At 39.6% G+C, this 16,281-nt stretch overlaps 1 protein-coding gene across 3 annotated transcripts in view; it reads left to right on the plus strand.

The window, feature by feature from the left end:
* NCAM2 (neural cell adhesion molecule 2) overlaps nt 1-16,281 on the plus strand; it is a 193,650-nt gene that overhangs the window by 120,932 nt on the left and 56,437 nt on the right. For all 3 annotated transcript variants that reach the window (XM_083439234.1, XM_083439235.1, XM_083439233.1), the window contains exons 10-11: nt 13,598-13,785; nt 14,994-15,090. In XM_083439234.1, coding sequence (XP_083295360.1) covers nt 13,598-13,785; nt 14,994-15,090 — 285 coding nt within the window. The remainder of the gene's footprint in view (nt 1-13,597; nt 13,786-14,993; nt 15,091-16,281) is intronic.

Here is a 16,281-nt window from a genome sequence, read left to right on the forward strand (position 1 = left end):
GTATTCAGTATAATGTTTTTCTCTTGTGAAACAAAGTAGCCCAACAGATAATTGAACAAATATATTGGATCCAAAATCAAGCTTATCAGAGTTCCACTTGTGCTTATGGAAAGAGAGCAGCAATTAGCCATAGTCTCCAAATGTCACAACTATGCCAGGACTGCAATGAAAACCAGTAAGCCATCATGGTTTCTTCCTGTGCCACAGGATGTCCCAATTTTAAAAGAGCTGTGGGCAAAATTGCTACTAGCTTGCAGCTCCTTTAAGAGTATCTTGGCTCCTGAAGTCCCCACCTTGCTCTCCTATATAAACTACTGAGAGAAACGCTCTTACCTGTTTAGTTCACTTTCCACAGTGCCTGTCCACCCTCTCTCATTACTTCACACTGGCAGGGTCTCCTTGGCTCAGCAGAGGAGCATTGGGCAAGGCCCCAGAGCAAAACAGTCGCCTCAGATCCAATGGCTTTGCAAAGTTAGATAGTGGTTCATTTTTTTCTCTCTCTCTCTTTCTCTTTCCCAAACCTAGCCATGTCTACTTGGGAGTAAGCCCCATTGAGGTCAGTGGGATTTGCTTTCATAGCCAGGGAGGAGCCAGGCTGGCCATGGAGAAGAGACATGCACAGGGGCTTGTTGTGGGTGGGGGTGGGAAGAAAGAGGCTCTGAGGGTGAGAGGCATGGAGCTGAGGATGCCCATCTGCAGGCTGGGCACTTGACAGGTACTGGGCAAAGCAGATATGGAGCCTTCCCTGCTTCTGCTTTGGCAGTTTGCCATTCACAGCTCAGCTCCATAAAAGCTGCCCTGGAAGCTGGAGTTTTGGGGGGTCTTCAAAAGGTTGGCGGTTACATAAATTCCATTGGGCTGGTGTTGTGAATAAGTGTGTTTAAGCTTTTCATTCAATCCCTTTTTGAATTTGTAAATGAATGTTTGTGTTAGGCCTTTAAAGCGCTGTGCAAGCCTTTGAGGATGAGGGTGCTGTAACTCGGGAGCTTGTGTGTGTTGTCCAACTGAGTTCAGTTGATAGGAAGCAGGCATTGCACCTGAGGTGTAGGCGTGTTGCAAGTTATTGCCTTTTAGCATGTCTGTATGTGTGCTGTCATCATGTATATATATGCAAAGGTAACGTTGGGCATATAGACTGACACACCCCCCCCACAGAGTTTATGTCTCCATAACTGATAAATGATTTGCAAAAATTCAGCAGGTCAGAACCAGCATTTTTAGTATTATTCCTTGGAAGCCCATGGGGTGTAAAGTTACACTTCTAACAGTCCCTTTGTGTGCTTTCACTGACTGGAATGGGACAGCATGTGTGTAATATTTCAAACTTGAGCACACTAGTATTTGAACTTGGTGGAGCTTACAGTTTGAACACACTGGGGTAACTCAGTCACCCTTGCCTTTTTCTTATATTCCATTGGCAGTGCACATATGTAGGGGGTACATGAAATGATTATTTTCCCTTGGATTACTTGCTGTAGTCATCATCATCATCATCATCATCATCATCATAATTTTAAAAATTATACCCCGCCCACCTGGCTGGGTTTCCCCAGCCACTCTGGGCAGCTTCCAGAAGAATATTAAAATACAATGATTTATCCAGTATTAAAAGCGTCCCTAAACAGGGCTGCCTTCAGATGTCTTCTAAAAGTCTGATAGTTGTTTATTTCTTTGACATCTAATGGGAGGGCGTTCCACAGGGCGGGCACCACTATCGAGAAGGCCTTCTGCCTGGTTCCCTGTAACTTCGCTTCTCGCAGTGAGGGAACCGCCAGAAGGCCCTCGATGCTGGATTTCTGTGTCAGAGCAGAACAATGGGGGTGGAGACGCTGGAACTAGCATTAAGTTCCATTAAATTCTGTGGTCCTTACTTCTGAGTAGAATTGTGTTGTAAGAGACTTGGATTACTGGTTGCATTTTAAACAGCTAGGTTAGTAGCACTGGACTTACATACTTAGTTTTCTTAGGATTCCTAAAGGCTGTTGTTTTGAATTTGGAATTGCCCAGGCAGGCACATTATGCGACCCATGGGAGCAGCAAAATAACCAGACTGTACCATGGTGATAGGATAAAATCAGGCCAAATATTTATTGACCACAGCAGACAGGGCAAGGGTTGGCATGGCATTAGGTCCAGGATCAGTTCATCATTCCACAAGCTCCATGTTGATGGAATGGATCCGCTGTGTTTGGATCGCTCAAAATCTATACGGCAGGAGTCAGCCCGTCAGCCAGGTTCTAACCCAAATATAGGTGGGTGGGAAGCTCTCAAAGCAAAATGGCTGTGAGATCCAGGGAAAGCAGCCTTATATAGGTTTTTCCCTCCCATCTTCAGCAAAAGCTCATGGGACAGCTTTTTCCCATGAGCCCATCACAGAGAAGATACTGGGCAAAACCTTGCCCAGTATTTTGCTGCAATCTATGGGCCACAGCACCACCAGGCAAAGGCGTCCCATGCTTATTGGCCATGGAATGGGGCTTAATCAAAGAGCTTTAAACAAACATTTAACTGGTTAATGCTTTTCTTGGACTTTTAAGGAAGTGACTTTGCATTTGCACTAAATTTATAATATTAATAATCCCTTACTATACTTTTCAGTGGGATGTGTATTTGGATGCTCACATTATTTATCTCCTTGTAAAAAGTATCACACATTTTCAAGAAGGGGTACCAAAAATCATGTGAAAGGCCTGAAGGTTTGTTTACAAGGAAACAGTCCTTGCACAAAGCCCAACACGTTTTCATTAAATAGTGTCACATAATAAACAGCAATATTTTTGTTTTCATACTGTATTCTGCAAACATTTGTTTTGTAATATTATTTTATTGATGGTAAACAAAATGAACAAAGTGCTACTGAAGCATAGTTTCATAATTTCATAAGTAGTTTTAATAGTGACAATATTAGGCTTGAAAAGTAATTCTATCCCCACCAATCTCCCCACTCCCACCTGATAATGTATTTCAGGTCTTTCTTTTCCTTTGAAATGTTCATAATTTGGTTCTTCCCCACCCACCCACAATTGTTTCTTGTACTATGATATTTGAGTTCCTACATACTTCAGCTTTCTGAGTTTTACTAAGTAGCTGCTTGTCTTTAATACAAATTGCTCTATCATCTGTTCTGATAACTGGGATGATATAGGTTAACCAGTATGTGTGTGACAGATTGGGTTAGAAAGCACTCATACTAATGTTTAATTCTAGGTGTTAGTATAGAACAGACTCTGTATATTGGAAAACTAAATACAAGTGCAACTTTGTGTGCATGAGAATTCCAGGATCAAGTTGTTTGGATTTATTATCAGTAATAATTTTCCTCAATATTCCTGGCCTGAAGCATGAAATAACTTGTTTTAGTTCTTGACTTTCAGCTTTTTTATTTAGTGAACTCAGGGAATCACCTCTGTATCTGAACTCATCTCTGTGCAATTTGGTATAATGCAAACTTATTTTAGTGACACCCACATTAACTATGACAAATCCACATAGTAGAAAATCTGTCATGATATAGCCAAAGATTAAGTACTTCTAAGTCCTCTAGATTTCAGTGGCACCAAAAAGTGCTGTAAATTATCTAGATTGTGCTCAGAGAGTTCAGAACACTGCTTTCTTTAACTTTCTTTAACAGAGGTATTGAATGGTTTTGTATACAGCAATTTTCTTCGTAGAAAATTTCTTTTTCAAAAGAAAAACAAAAGCAACTCATTTATGAGCTGATCTGTTTGTCAGCAATTTTTCTTATTTTTCTTTTTCTTTATCTCATAGTAAGCATCTTTAACTCCACTCATCTTCTAACTTTAAACTCATTTTTTAAAACCTACTTTTTAGATTGTCTTGAAACTGGTTTGGTATTACTTATAAACAACTTCAAAATAGTACTATTTAAAGATGGCATGCTGGGGTTTAAACTGAAAAATGGATTTGGCATTTACTCATTTGGAACTGATTTTTCTGTCAGCATGTGAACTTTACTGCAGTGATATATCTTAATGATGTCAGTGAGCAAATAAACTACTTAAGTAGGAGTCACCAAAATGCATATAAAAGCAGTTATGACATACATTGATCTTTGAGGCAGAAATGAAGGTCCTGAAATACAGTGATTTAATGAATAAAGGGTAACTGCTTTTTCAAGTTAATTCAGGAAAAAGGAGAAATTTTAGAAAACTGCAGGTGAATATGACTATGGTGAGTAATATAATTCTGGGTAGAAAAAAACTGAGGCAAGTGAAATCAAATGCATTAATATTCATATGATTTATTTCACATACCATGTGATTTACATTAAGTGTTCACAAGTATAGCAGGAAAATGAGACAGTCATATGGTTGTTGCAAAAACTTTGTAATGGGAAAATACATGCAAGGCAAAAACTATCAGTTCTTAAACCGAATGGATTCTTGAAACTAATCAAGGGAAGGAACAATTATATAAAATTGTGGTAATGAAGCAGTTTAAGAATCTGAAGAAAGGAAATGAAGAGCCATATATAAAACCTTGTGGGATTTTTTTTTTTAATATCCAGTGAACTAAATTGAAGGTAAACTTGTATGGAAAAGCACAGAACATAATGAAAAATAAAGAATGCTTGAAGATATGGGCAACTGAAGAGGGAAATCCTTGCAACTTTAAACGATTAATGTGTTGTAGTTGTGGTGGCACAGGCAATGCCTTGTATTATTAATATATTCAGATTCCAAAACTTTAGCCTGAAGGTGTGTGCTTTCCAATGTTTTCTTAACATTAGCAAAAACCACTGCCATACAAGAGCTTATTCTAGATCCTGAGCTTCTGTTGAGAAGATCTTGTGCTGCTGTCCTGATCTTTTAAGCTGTTATAACTAAAAGTAGGACCCTCACCTCTGATTTGCCATCCCTGCTCATATATGTAGGAATGCTGTCTAAGCTATGTTATTCAAAGATTGTGAAGCCTTTAAAAATGGGCCTGGAAAATCGCCAGCAGGTGCTACAATTTTGGCAATACTGTTTGAATCTGTTTCCATCTTTGGAAGGTGTAGCTGTGAAGCTTCTCAATTGACATGCAGCTTATTTCCTTGCTTATTTCTCATATATTTGACTACTGAAGATAAAAAATAATAATCTTGTACGATAAAGTGAAATCCATATCATAGAAGAGGGAGCTTATAATATATAGTTGATAAAAGGTCCATCTGGCTGTGGGCATGTTTTTCTTTTTCCAGTAGCAATGCCAAGTCAATGAGCATTCCCACCCGTTTTGTGCACATGATCTGACAGAGCAAGAAAGAGACAGGAAAAGTCATTTCCCCCTCAGTGTCTGAATTCTTTGCTAACAACATTCTGTTTAGTCTAAATTTTGTTCTGTGTTTTTTGTCTCCTCCACCTTAACACAGTTTCTCAATGGTTGGTTTAAAAGGCGATCCTTACTGTGTTTATCTGTATATTAAATCATAGATTACTATGATGTAAATGAATTTCAGATAGCTTTGCACTTACATGCTTGTCCTTCCGCAGCTGTGAAGAGGAGCTTGAAAGCTTTTGCTTCTGTCCCCCCCCCCACTACAACTTGCTGTGATTAATGCTTGAAACAACCCACCTTTATCAGTTTGCCTGTTCAGATAACACAAGAGGTGGTTAAGCAAAAATGGAAGTGAAAGTTTATTAATTCCAGCTTGTAATCATGCTGTAAGAGGAGATGGCATGAAGAGCATGCATACCCAAGGCTCACGGTGGTGCACCAATGTCACAATAAATTCCGGTTTGTATGATGTCGGAATGCAGCCTGATACTCAGTTTGGAGTCCATATTGAAAAAGCTTGAGAAACATTGGTTAGATTAGGAATGACTGCAGTTGCTATGCTACTTCATACGCTCAGTAAGATTCCCCAAACAGAGACATAATATTCTAGATTTAGAGAAACCTTGTTGAATATTCAGGGAAGCTGCTCCAAAATTAGCTATTTGAATTTGCTTGTGGGCAACTTTACAATTTCCACAGAATATTCCATTTTAAAAACATTGGGCTGGATTCAGACTTTCCTCCTAATGGTGGATGGGGAAGTTGATGTTTGCTGGTTCCACATCTTCCTGCAGACCCAATTGCCACTTCCCACATTCTCCCAGAGGGTTAGAAACCCTCCAGAACAGTATGGAAGGTGGCACACAGAGCTGCATGGAGATGGGAGCAACACTGGAAGAAAAGCTAAGAATAAGAAGACATCGGGCTGTTAATCCCTTTGGTAAGCCAAAAGGGGAGTGGGGAGAAGAAGTTGAGGGAGAGTGATGGTGTAAAATATACACCTTTATTGAGAAGATCTAATGATAACATTCAAGGCCCCAGAATAAGGATCCTGACAAGATTTGGCCTTAAATCCCAAGGTGCTCCTTGTCTTGTTGGATAGAAGAATTGCAGAAGCCTGTTGGATGTGTTTGATTCCAAAAAATCACGAACAGTCAAAGCTCATTAGCAAATAGAACTTTTACTAATGATTTCTGGCTTAGTTGCAAAAATAAAACAAAAACCAACTTCAAGAATAAATATAAAGAAACTCAGAGGATGTAAAGAGAAGAAAAGAAAAAATGAAGGTAAGAATGAGCAGGCAGTTCACTGAGCTCAGATATATCTTTCTGGCTCACTTTCTGGCCTTGACAGAGAACACACAGAGAACAGAGTAACCCATGACATCTGCTGCTGTCTCAGCAGAAATGAACAGTTACAGACACACTAGAACAGGGGTCTGCAACCCGTGGCTCCGGACCCGCATGTGGCTCTTTTACACCTTTGCCGCTGCTCCGGGGAGGATACTAGCAAGGGGAGGAGGCGCATTGTGCGCCCCAACACTCCCCACTGTGGTGGGCGCTGTACTGGCTGTGACGTTGCATGGGGGCGGTGCGTGCATTAGTCACCAACCGTCCCAACGCCACCTTCCCGCCCGCTGTCAGATCAGACATTAAGGTAAGAAACAATATATGCAGTGTTATATTTGTTTTAAATGTCGCAATGGTTTTGCGGCTCCCAGGTTTTTTTCCCCTTCGGAAATGGATCCAAGTGGCTCTTTTTGTCTTAAAGGTTGCAGACCCCTGCACTAGAATAAACCAGTATTTTCCAGTACTGGGCAGTTGCTGCCTTCAAAGACTGCCATGAGAGATCCCACAGAGAATAAAGATTTCTCTGAAGTGAAAAGGCTACTTAGGTCTCTGAAGATCATAGGAACCCATAAAAAATGTATTCAGTGGCTGGAAGGAGACTTACAGAAGGTGAAGCTTGGAGCCAACACATAATATGTTTAGGAAACAAGGCAGCATTACTTTCAGAAGATGACAAACATGTATTTGCTACATGTATTAGCACTGAAGTGACAGGAAATTCCTTTTCATCGATTTAGAGAGTTGGGATCTGCTGAGGTATGTTTACTTTCTAAGAAATCTCACCATCTGTATAAATGAAAAAGAGTCTTGTGACACCTTAAAAACAAACAGATTTGTTATGACATATGCTTACGCTCCGCTAAATCTGTTAGTCTTTAAGGTGCCACAGGACTGTTGTTTTTACTGCAACAAACTAATACAATTGTCCCATTATAATTTGTCTGCCTAAGTTAATTATTGCATAGATTCTGCCCAATTCAATTGTGAAAATGTTTACATACATACATAAAAAATAAATCTTAAGAAACTGGTCTTAAAATGCATGATGTTTATTGAATACACACTGTAATCTTAAAATTTATTCAAATTCTTTGAAGACTTCTTCGTCCGCATAGAAGTTTAACAGTATGCAAAAGGCTTAAACTGACTGTTTGCAGAGCAAAGTACTATTTTAATAGTTTTTTGAAAGAGTTGTTTTCAAGGGTTCCATAGGAGAATGGCTGTAGCTCAGAAACAGACCACCTTCTTTGCATGCAGAAGGTCTCAGGTTCGATCCCTAACGTCTCCAAGCAAGACTGGGATGTGTATAGCAGTTGTAATTCTGAAGAATCTCTGCCAGTCACTGAAGATATACTGAGTTAGATGTATCAAAAGTTGTACTTGTTTTAAGACAGCTTCCTATGTTTCTAAATTAGTAAGAAGTTATGAGAAAATAGAGCTTGCTCCTTGTGGAGCCTCACTCAGCATGCATGTTCCTGAGTAATGTTATGTGCATGCAGCTTGTTTTATTTTTAGTTTCCTTTTATTATTGTACTAAGCTGCCCGGAAAACTTGGTTCTAGGGTACAATATTAATACTAAAATAAATAATAAATAATAATTCTTCTGTGAGAGGGCGATGCATATGAATAGGGATCATGAGCAGGACCAGCATTCATAGATTAGAGGATGCAAAAGGAACTGAAACATGCATAATAGGGTTCTACTATTTAGGGTAAAAAAGGTAAAGGTACCCCTGACCGTACAGGCCAGTCGTGTCCGACTCTAGGGTTGTGCGCCCATCTCACTTAAGAGGCCAGGGGCCAGCGCTGTCCGGAGACACTTCTGGGTCACGTGGCCAGCGTGACAAAGCTGCATCTGGCGAGCCAGCACAGCACACAGAAACGCCGTTTACCTTCCCACCAGTAAGCAGTCCCTATTTATCTACTTGCACCTGGGGGTGCTTTCGAACTGCTAGGTTGGCAGGCGCTGGGACCGAGCAATGGGAGCGCACCCCGCTGCGGAGATTCAAACCGCCGACCTTTCGATCGGCAAGTCCTAGGCACTGAGGCTTTTACCCACAGCGCCACCTGCGTCCCTGTCTATTTAGGGTAGAAACTGATTATTTTGTGCTGAAGAAAGTACTTTTGATCTAGTGGATGTGTCTGCTAAAGGAAAAGAAAGAGGGACATTTTTGTCTATTTACCTATCTTCCTTGCATCCCCCCATGCCATTGTTCCAAGAGTGGGGGGATGTTACAAATCTGTAAGGAGTTTTCAAGGAAGCATGGAAACTGGAGGAGGGGGAGGAATGGTTAAAAAAAACCCCAACCTTCCCCTCTTCTTCCATTAGTATGGGCATCTGTTGAATCAAAAGGGGAAGCAGGGTTATTGGCTTGTTTTGTTCTTGTTCTTGTATTGATTATGCATTTTGTGTTTTATCCTGTGTTTTAATGCTGTGAACCACCCAGATTTTATTTATTTATTTATTTATTTATTTATTTGCCAGATTTATATCTCATCTTTCCTGACAGTTCAGTGATAAGATACAAAAGCACAGCTATAAAACCAGATATAAAAACCAGATGAAATGTCTGCCTTAAAATGTTTGAAATGCTAAACACAAGCATCCGTGGCAGATAAACATATTCAAAACAGTTGCAAGGTAAAACAATCCAATAAAACCAGTTATTCAAAGGGATTAGCAAATTAGAAGGTCAGAGGTGAAAGATTCCCCCCCCCCCAAAAAAAAGTTCTTTTACATTAAGCCAAAAAGCTAGCTGCTTGGGAGTAAAAGGTGAACATTGCATAAATAAGCCACACAGTTTACTCCCACCCCTCTTGAGTAGGGAAATACACTAAATTTTGAAAACCTTTGGCCATCTGTTTAACAAGCAGGTTTATGCCTGGCCATCATAGCTCCCTAGGCACATATGCTGAATCAGGTAAATTTCCATATCTAATTTTGGATACAACTCTGAACATACACTAGGGTTGGATCTAAGAAATCATTAATTGAATTACCTGCTGGATGTGACAAGTGATATATTATCCAGTATTCTCCTAACAGTTTCTGAGGCATTAAACATAATGGAAATATTCAAATGTATGGAGACAGTTTCCAGCCAAGGGTTTGCTGCTCTGCATAATTTCTGTATTGATTTTATGCAAAGCCACTTCTCATCATTGTAATAATGGCCTAAGAGGGTTTTTCCCTCCTCTGAAAGGAATGGGGAGAATGACTTATTTTATATTCAGCAGTATTGAACACTTTCCTTGTAGCTTCTTTAACCCTCCCTCATTAGAAAACCTGACTGGACCATTCCAGCACTGGGGTCAAATGTGCCTGAATTTGAGGACATTGTTTATAGTAATAAATTAGGGGGACTGCTGTAGATCTAGTTCTGTGTAAATTCTGGAATGAACAGGGGCCCCAGGTGGATTGCAATTCTGTTTTCATTCCATTTCTATCTAGAAGGCTGTCTCCAGAAGGTGGTGCTATGGGACTGCTGTTCAGCCCAGTATGCTATGTAGCCCCACAGTGTTCCATCCTTTTCCATATGCATCTCAACATCTACCTGAGGCTACTGAGTGACATCACCCACAAGTCTGATGTTTGGTTTCATCAGTATGCTTTACACCTGAGTCTGGTGTGGACGTGAACTTATTAAGTCTGTAATAAAGTAGATGGAGATCAGGAAGCTCCAGTTGGTGGGCAATTTGTTGTCCAATGAGTATTTAACTTGTTCTACATGATGTTGCCATTCCCCTCAAGGAGTTCACAATTTGGGAGTGCTTCTTGATTCAGCTTTGTCACTGGAACCATGCTTCCAGAGCTCATAACATCTTTTGATGGCACATTAGCTGTGACTCTGCTTGGCTAGAAATAGCGAGCCTCATTCATCCATGTGGTGGCAACCCCCAAATTAGACTCTTGCAGTGTGTTGCATTTGGAGCTACCTTTGTCAGGAAACTGTTAGCTAATTAGTTAGCTACTCATTTGCTAACTAGACCTGAATAGTGGGGTCATACCTTACTGGTGCTGTTGCACTGGCTCCAGGTTCATTTTTGGTCACAAAATGCTGTTGGTTACTTTTAAAGTCCCAAATGGTTTCTGACCTGGGTATCTGAAGAGATGCTTGTAACACAGCCTGAGGTCCAGAGTTCCTGCTGTCTCATGTAAAGCAGGTGGCAACGGGAATAGGGTCTTGCCAGTTGCTGAGCCTTGTTTATGAGATCCTCTTCTGCAAAGAACTATGTTGTCTTTCTGGAACAAAGACCTTTCTATTTTTCCTGTGTTTCATTCTCTCTCTCCAGAAATGTTTTAATGGCTGCTTTTATCCTGCATTTTGTTTCTTGTTGTATTTTTTAAAAAACAGCAGCATATATGTGCTTTCATATTGTGTTCTGCATGACTTATATAAGCCGCCCAGTGGTATAAATTTATTAAATATAGATTTGGTGCTTTCTTTAATATATATTAAACACTCTAAGTTTCATGTTGCAATATGGCCTTCATCAAGTATGCATGCAAATTTCTGAGAATTCATAGAGGTGTTACATATTGTTTGAAAAGTCTATGCCATTATTTCAGATTAACATCAGCAAAGCAAAACACCTGGGCAGAAAATTTGTCGAAAAATACATACTGTTAAAAAAATATCCTGATCCACTTTGTAGGCTGGGATTGCTGAGAGCTGCATAGGTTTGCTTAAATACACGGAACTGTTATTGCAGAAACTACCCACTTTGTGTTCATGTGCTATCCCAATTAAATGATGAAATGCTCGAATATTTGATTACCAGTTAGCCAGAAAGCCATGATCTGGTTTACAGTGGAAAAGTTTCCACTGCAGTTTTACTTCCTCAACTGCCCCCTCCAGATAGCACAAACACTGTGCTTACACAGTTCTGTTTTGCATTTCTAAGAATTAAGTGGTTGTGTTTTACTGTTCCCCGTTGCACCTTTTACTTCTTAGTATCTCTGCCTGATTCCACCCAAGTAGAATAAAAATAAAATTATTAAACAAATAGGCAGGAAAGCCTTATAGACTTTCAGATACATTTCCTTCTGACACAGTACTATGAAGATGCTAAACTCTTAGAAATGAAAAGTGCTTAGTGGTTCTGTGCCTTGAGAATTATAACTCAAGTTATAATTTATTAGGATTCTATCAAATACTATATATGTTCTTGATATGGGCCTAATTTACCAGTAGTATCGCACACACTTCTTCTCATTTGAACTTATTGGCTTCATTTTGAATTACGTATCAGATACCATTGACAGCACTGCAATTTAACTGTCATAATAGTGCTTCATGTGTCAAAGTCAAAGTAATTCAATTTGCTGCCAAGCTTGGTGCTTCCAGTAAACTGTGTTCTGTCATATAAGCTGTTGATTCAGTGATTCCTTGGGCATCATTTTTTGTTTTAATCCTTTTAAAATGAATCTACCTGATTTGGATGGATCTTATCTCATGTCACACGGTTTGCAAACCCATTCATCTTCAACTTTAAAGCCACTATTTTAAAGTCGTATTTTCAACTTTCAATTTGTGGTGGCCATCCAGATGAAGATGGGGAGTCGTGAGCATTCTCACACTGGAGAGCCAGTGTGGTGTAGTGGTTAAGAGCAGTGGTCTTGTAATCTGGGGAACCGGGTTCGCGTCTCTGCTCCTCCACATGCAGCTGCTGGGTGACCTTGGGCCAGTCACACTTCTTTGAAGTCTCTCAGCCCCACTCACCTCACAGAGTGTTTGTTGTGGGGGAGGAAGGGAAAGGAGATTGTTAGCTGCTTTGAGACTCCTGAAGGGGAGTGAAAGGCAGGATATCAAATCCAAACTCCTTCTTCTTCTTCTTCTTCATAGAGCCCCCTTCCTTGATTTGGCCCAGCTCCACACTATGGTCCAGTAGTGTGCTATTTCCCTCTGGGCCCAATTCTCACAGTTTCTCTCTGGCCTCTTTATTGATTCTTGCATGATCAGAAGGGTGAACAGCCTGCAGCAGCAAAGGCAATTAGCTGGGTCAGTGAGTGCCTAATGATGTTGTCCCCTGGCATTGACCTTCTTCTGTAGCTTCTTCAATGCATATTCTGTAGCCTCTGCTTATGAATGCCGCATATGGTCACTCTAGCTGAATCCATTTGAGGTATTATGCAGCAGTCACATAGAAATCTGAGCATGTTCCTGTAATCAAGGGAAGGTGAAGTGAAGGCATGATGTGACATGGTGAGATGTTTTAGGTGACAATTTTTAGCAGTGGTGAAGTAGCCAGTTGTTTGTTTTCAGTGTTTTTGATGAGAATAGCTTAGGGACAATTTTTCCACCCTGAAACTGTATTTCATGAGGAAAAGGGGGGATTTCATCCTGTTTGCTCTGTGCCATGTGTAGCTCACACCATGTAGCTATGTGAGAATTAAGTTTAAATCAGATTTTAGGTTGGGGTTTTTTGAAAATAATTTCTAAAAAATAATTTTAATAGCTACTTGCCATTGTGTATTAACACAAGCAATGCTAAAAATGCAGTCAAGCATGTTCACTAAGCCATGATTTGCTTTAACCACGATTTGTTCAACAAACAACTAATCTTCTCACAGATAAGCAAACAAACTATATATTGTTTCTCCAAGTAGCTTGATTTGTTTTCCAGTTGATCTTGCATTGTGCATCTATATAGTGTGTTGAGCATTTGGGATAGGCTTAATTATGTTTAATTTTGACTAATATGTAAAGTTAATTTCTGTAATCAGTGCCCCACTCACACAATGTATTTAAAAGTGCAGTATAAAGCCAAGTATTTTGTTCATGAGAACAAAATAGAAAGAGAAGTGTGCTAATAATATTTCAGAAATTATTACGGAGTACTTCTTTATATATTACACACTGATATAACTGGTCATTGAAATCTCTATAGCATCTTGTATAGTGTTGGGTTGACTGAAGAGAAAGCAAGAACACACTTTTACAATATGTCCTCTATTTTTTTGCAGATGCTCCAGTCTTTGTTTCAAATCAGACAACATATTATTCCTGGGAAGGAAATCCCATCAATATAAGTTGTGATGTTCTATCTAATCCATCAGCATCTATTCAATGGAAACAAGGAAAACTACTTTTACCTGTAAGAAACTCAACTCATCTAAAGACACACAGTGCTGGAAGCAAACTGATACTAGAGGTAAGACCTTGAACCTGTGTTAGTAACTTAAATACTGTTTTTAAAAAATCATAATATCTTTGCTTCTACAATTGTGACTAAGATTATTTTCTGATGAGGGATTCTTCACCCTTCCCTTTTACATTCCCTTTTCGGCTGTGGCCTGTTGGAACAATCTCCCACAAGAGATCAGGGCCCTGCGGGATTTGGCATCTTTCTTATATTAATAATAATAATAATTTGATATGGTTTGTTATTCTATACTTGAATTTGTCAATTTTTCCCTAGTGTTATATATATATGTGTGTGTGTGTGTGTGTGTGTGTGTGTGTAAGCAATCCTATGCACATATCCCAAGTAAGCACCAATGAACTCAAAAGGACTTCAGAATAAACAGGCATAGGATTGATCCTCTCCAAGTGCAGTTCCAGTGTTATTGTCACAGAGGACTCAGGCAAGATTCAATACAGCCCTCCTTCCTCACCTGTCTTGTGATTACCAGCAAGGTTTATGCAGCTGAGCCGCTAAACTTGGTGAAATTATGCTCTAGAGCAGGGTTTCTTTCCAACATTATTGCCCAGCATGGTGCCCTCCAACTCCCATCTCAGCCCAACCAGCATGGTCCGTGGTGAGGGATAATAGGAGTTGTAGTCCAACAGCATCCATAGGGCACAACATTGGCTACCTCAAATCAAAAGTAACTTGTACAGTGGACAGAAGGACAACTGGGCCTCCTATTCCTTGCAGTTGCCCTGTGTACATGACAAGTAGGTGAAGGGAGATGGGACAGATCAGATTTTAGCAAGTAAGCTATGTGAAATCCTTTACAGCTAGACTCTGGGCTTGCTGTTGGCAGTATCAAGTCCCCAGAATGAAAACTCCTTCTCAAACCTTGTACATTATTGATGTTAATCACAGAACCTTAGTATTGTAGAGCTTAAAAGGGACCCCATGGGAATCTAGTACAACTCCGAGCAATGCAGGAATATCAACTAAACATCCATGACAGATGACCATCCAATGGCAGTGGATATTTATGCTTAACCATTTCCAGTTGCTAGATACGTCATTAGATTCACAATTATTATTATTTTTATTATTTCTTTTTGGGGGGGTAAAAACTAGATAATAATAAATTGCTTAAAGATTATATTGTTTTGTTTTTACATGCAGACTGATACACATTTGTATTTATCTATTTCCCCCCCTCCCCTGTTGTGACCCTAAAGTTTGCTCCTACATCTGACAATGATTTTGGACGGTACAACTGCACAGCCACCAATAGAATAGGAACACGATATCAAGAATATATATTAGCTTTAGCTGGTAAGTAAAAATATTTGTTGTTTTTTTATATATTATTTCAACAAACTTTCTGAATGGAGACACTTATCCCAGCTTGTACTGAGTTTAATTTAGGCTATGTGTGCTGTTTGAAAGTGTGTGTGTATGCATAAATTTGTGGTTGTTTTTTTTAAAAAAAAATTATATATGCATTTGTTTAAACTATTTTTTTTGTATATATATTACATATTGTAAACTGCTTCAGGGTAGCTCACGAGAAGCAATACTTTAATGAAAAATGGATAAATAATGTACTTAAGAATGTATAAGCCTACTTAATGTGTAGAAGTGAAAATCTCAATATAGCTTATGAATAGTGGAAACATATAATTTTTAAACCATAACAACACTGGATCATATAATTGGCCCCAAAATCTGATTGGCGAAGTGTTTCTTGAGAGCATACAATGATTAAGCTAGAGACACTTGCCTGAATAAATGAAATTATTAAGCTTTTTGAACAGTGTGTGTGATTTAGAGATAGGCAGAGAGAAGAGAATGAGAGCAAGCCTTACAGGCCTCTGTGGGACGTGAAGAGGAAAAAAAGGGAATATCACTGAAGGCTTTCTTCTTTATAACTTATTTCAAATACTTATTTGTTTATTTTACTACATATATGCCCTGCTCTTTCGGCAATGAGAAAGCAAAATGGTTAGCAACAATAGGCATAATTAAAATTTCTGTTCCCACGCTCAAAAACATCAATATGACAATAACTGCTACTGTCCAGGCTCCCACCCCAAAATATGCAAATAAGGGCTCTTACTTGTAAGAAAGATATATTTATTCAGGCAAATTATGGTAAAGGCTCAGCAGCAGACACAAGAGTTCAGGAGTTCAAGTGCAAGGCAAAAAGCTGAGAACTAGGTGGAAGCAACGGAAATGTCTCAAGAAGTTTCTACTCTCTGCCCACCAAGATGAGGTATGACATATTCACTTGTCTCACAGGAATGTTCAGATTGCAAGTGTGTGCTACGACAGGGTGGGTGGGTCAGCTCTAGTCTCCAGACATGGTATCTGGTTCTAGGTGACATCCCTGTTCCCTGTTTCCAAGCAACAGACGTTGGGGTGGAAAGGCGAGATTCCCTTTTCCTCTGACAGGTTCCCAGCATTCAGGCTCCCTCTGTTTCTCCTCCTCTTCCTCCTGCATCAGAGCCTGCCAACCCAAGCTCA

This window comes from Podarcis tiliguerta, assembly GCF_965153285.1.
Source record: "Podarcis tiliguerta genome assembly, chromosome: 4".
Taxonomy (NCBI): Eukaryota; Metazoa; Chordata; class Lepidosauria; order Squamata; family Lacertidae; genus Podarcis; species Podarcis tiliguerta.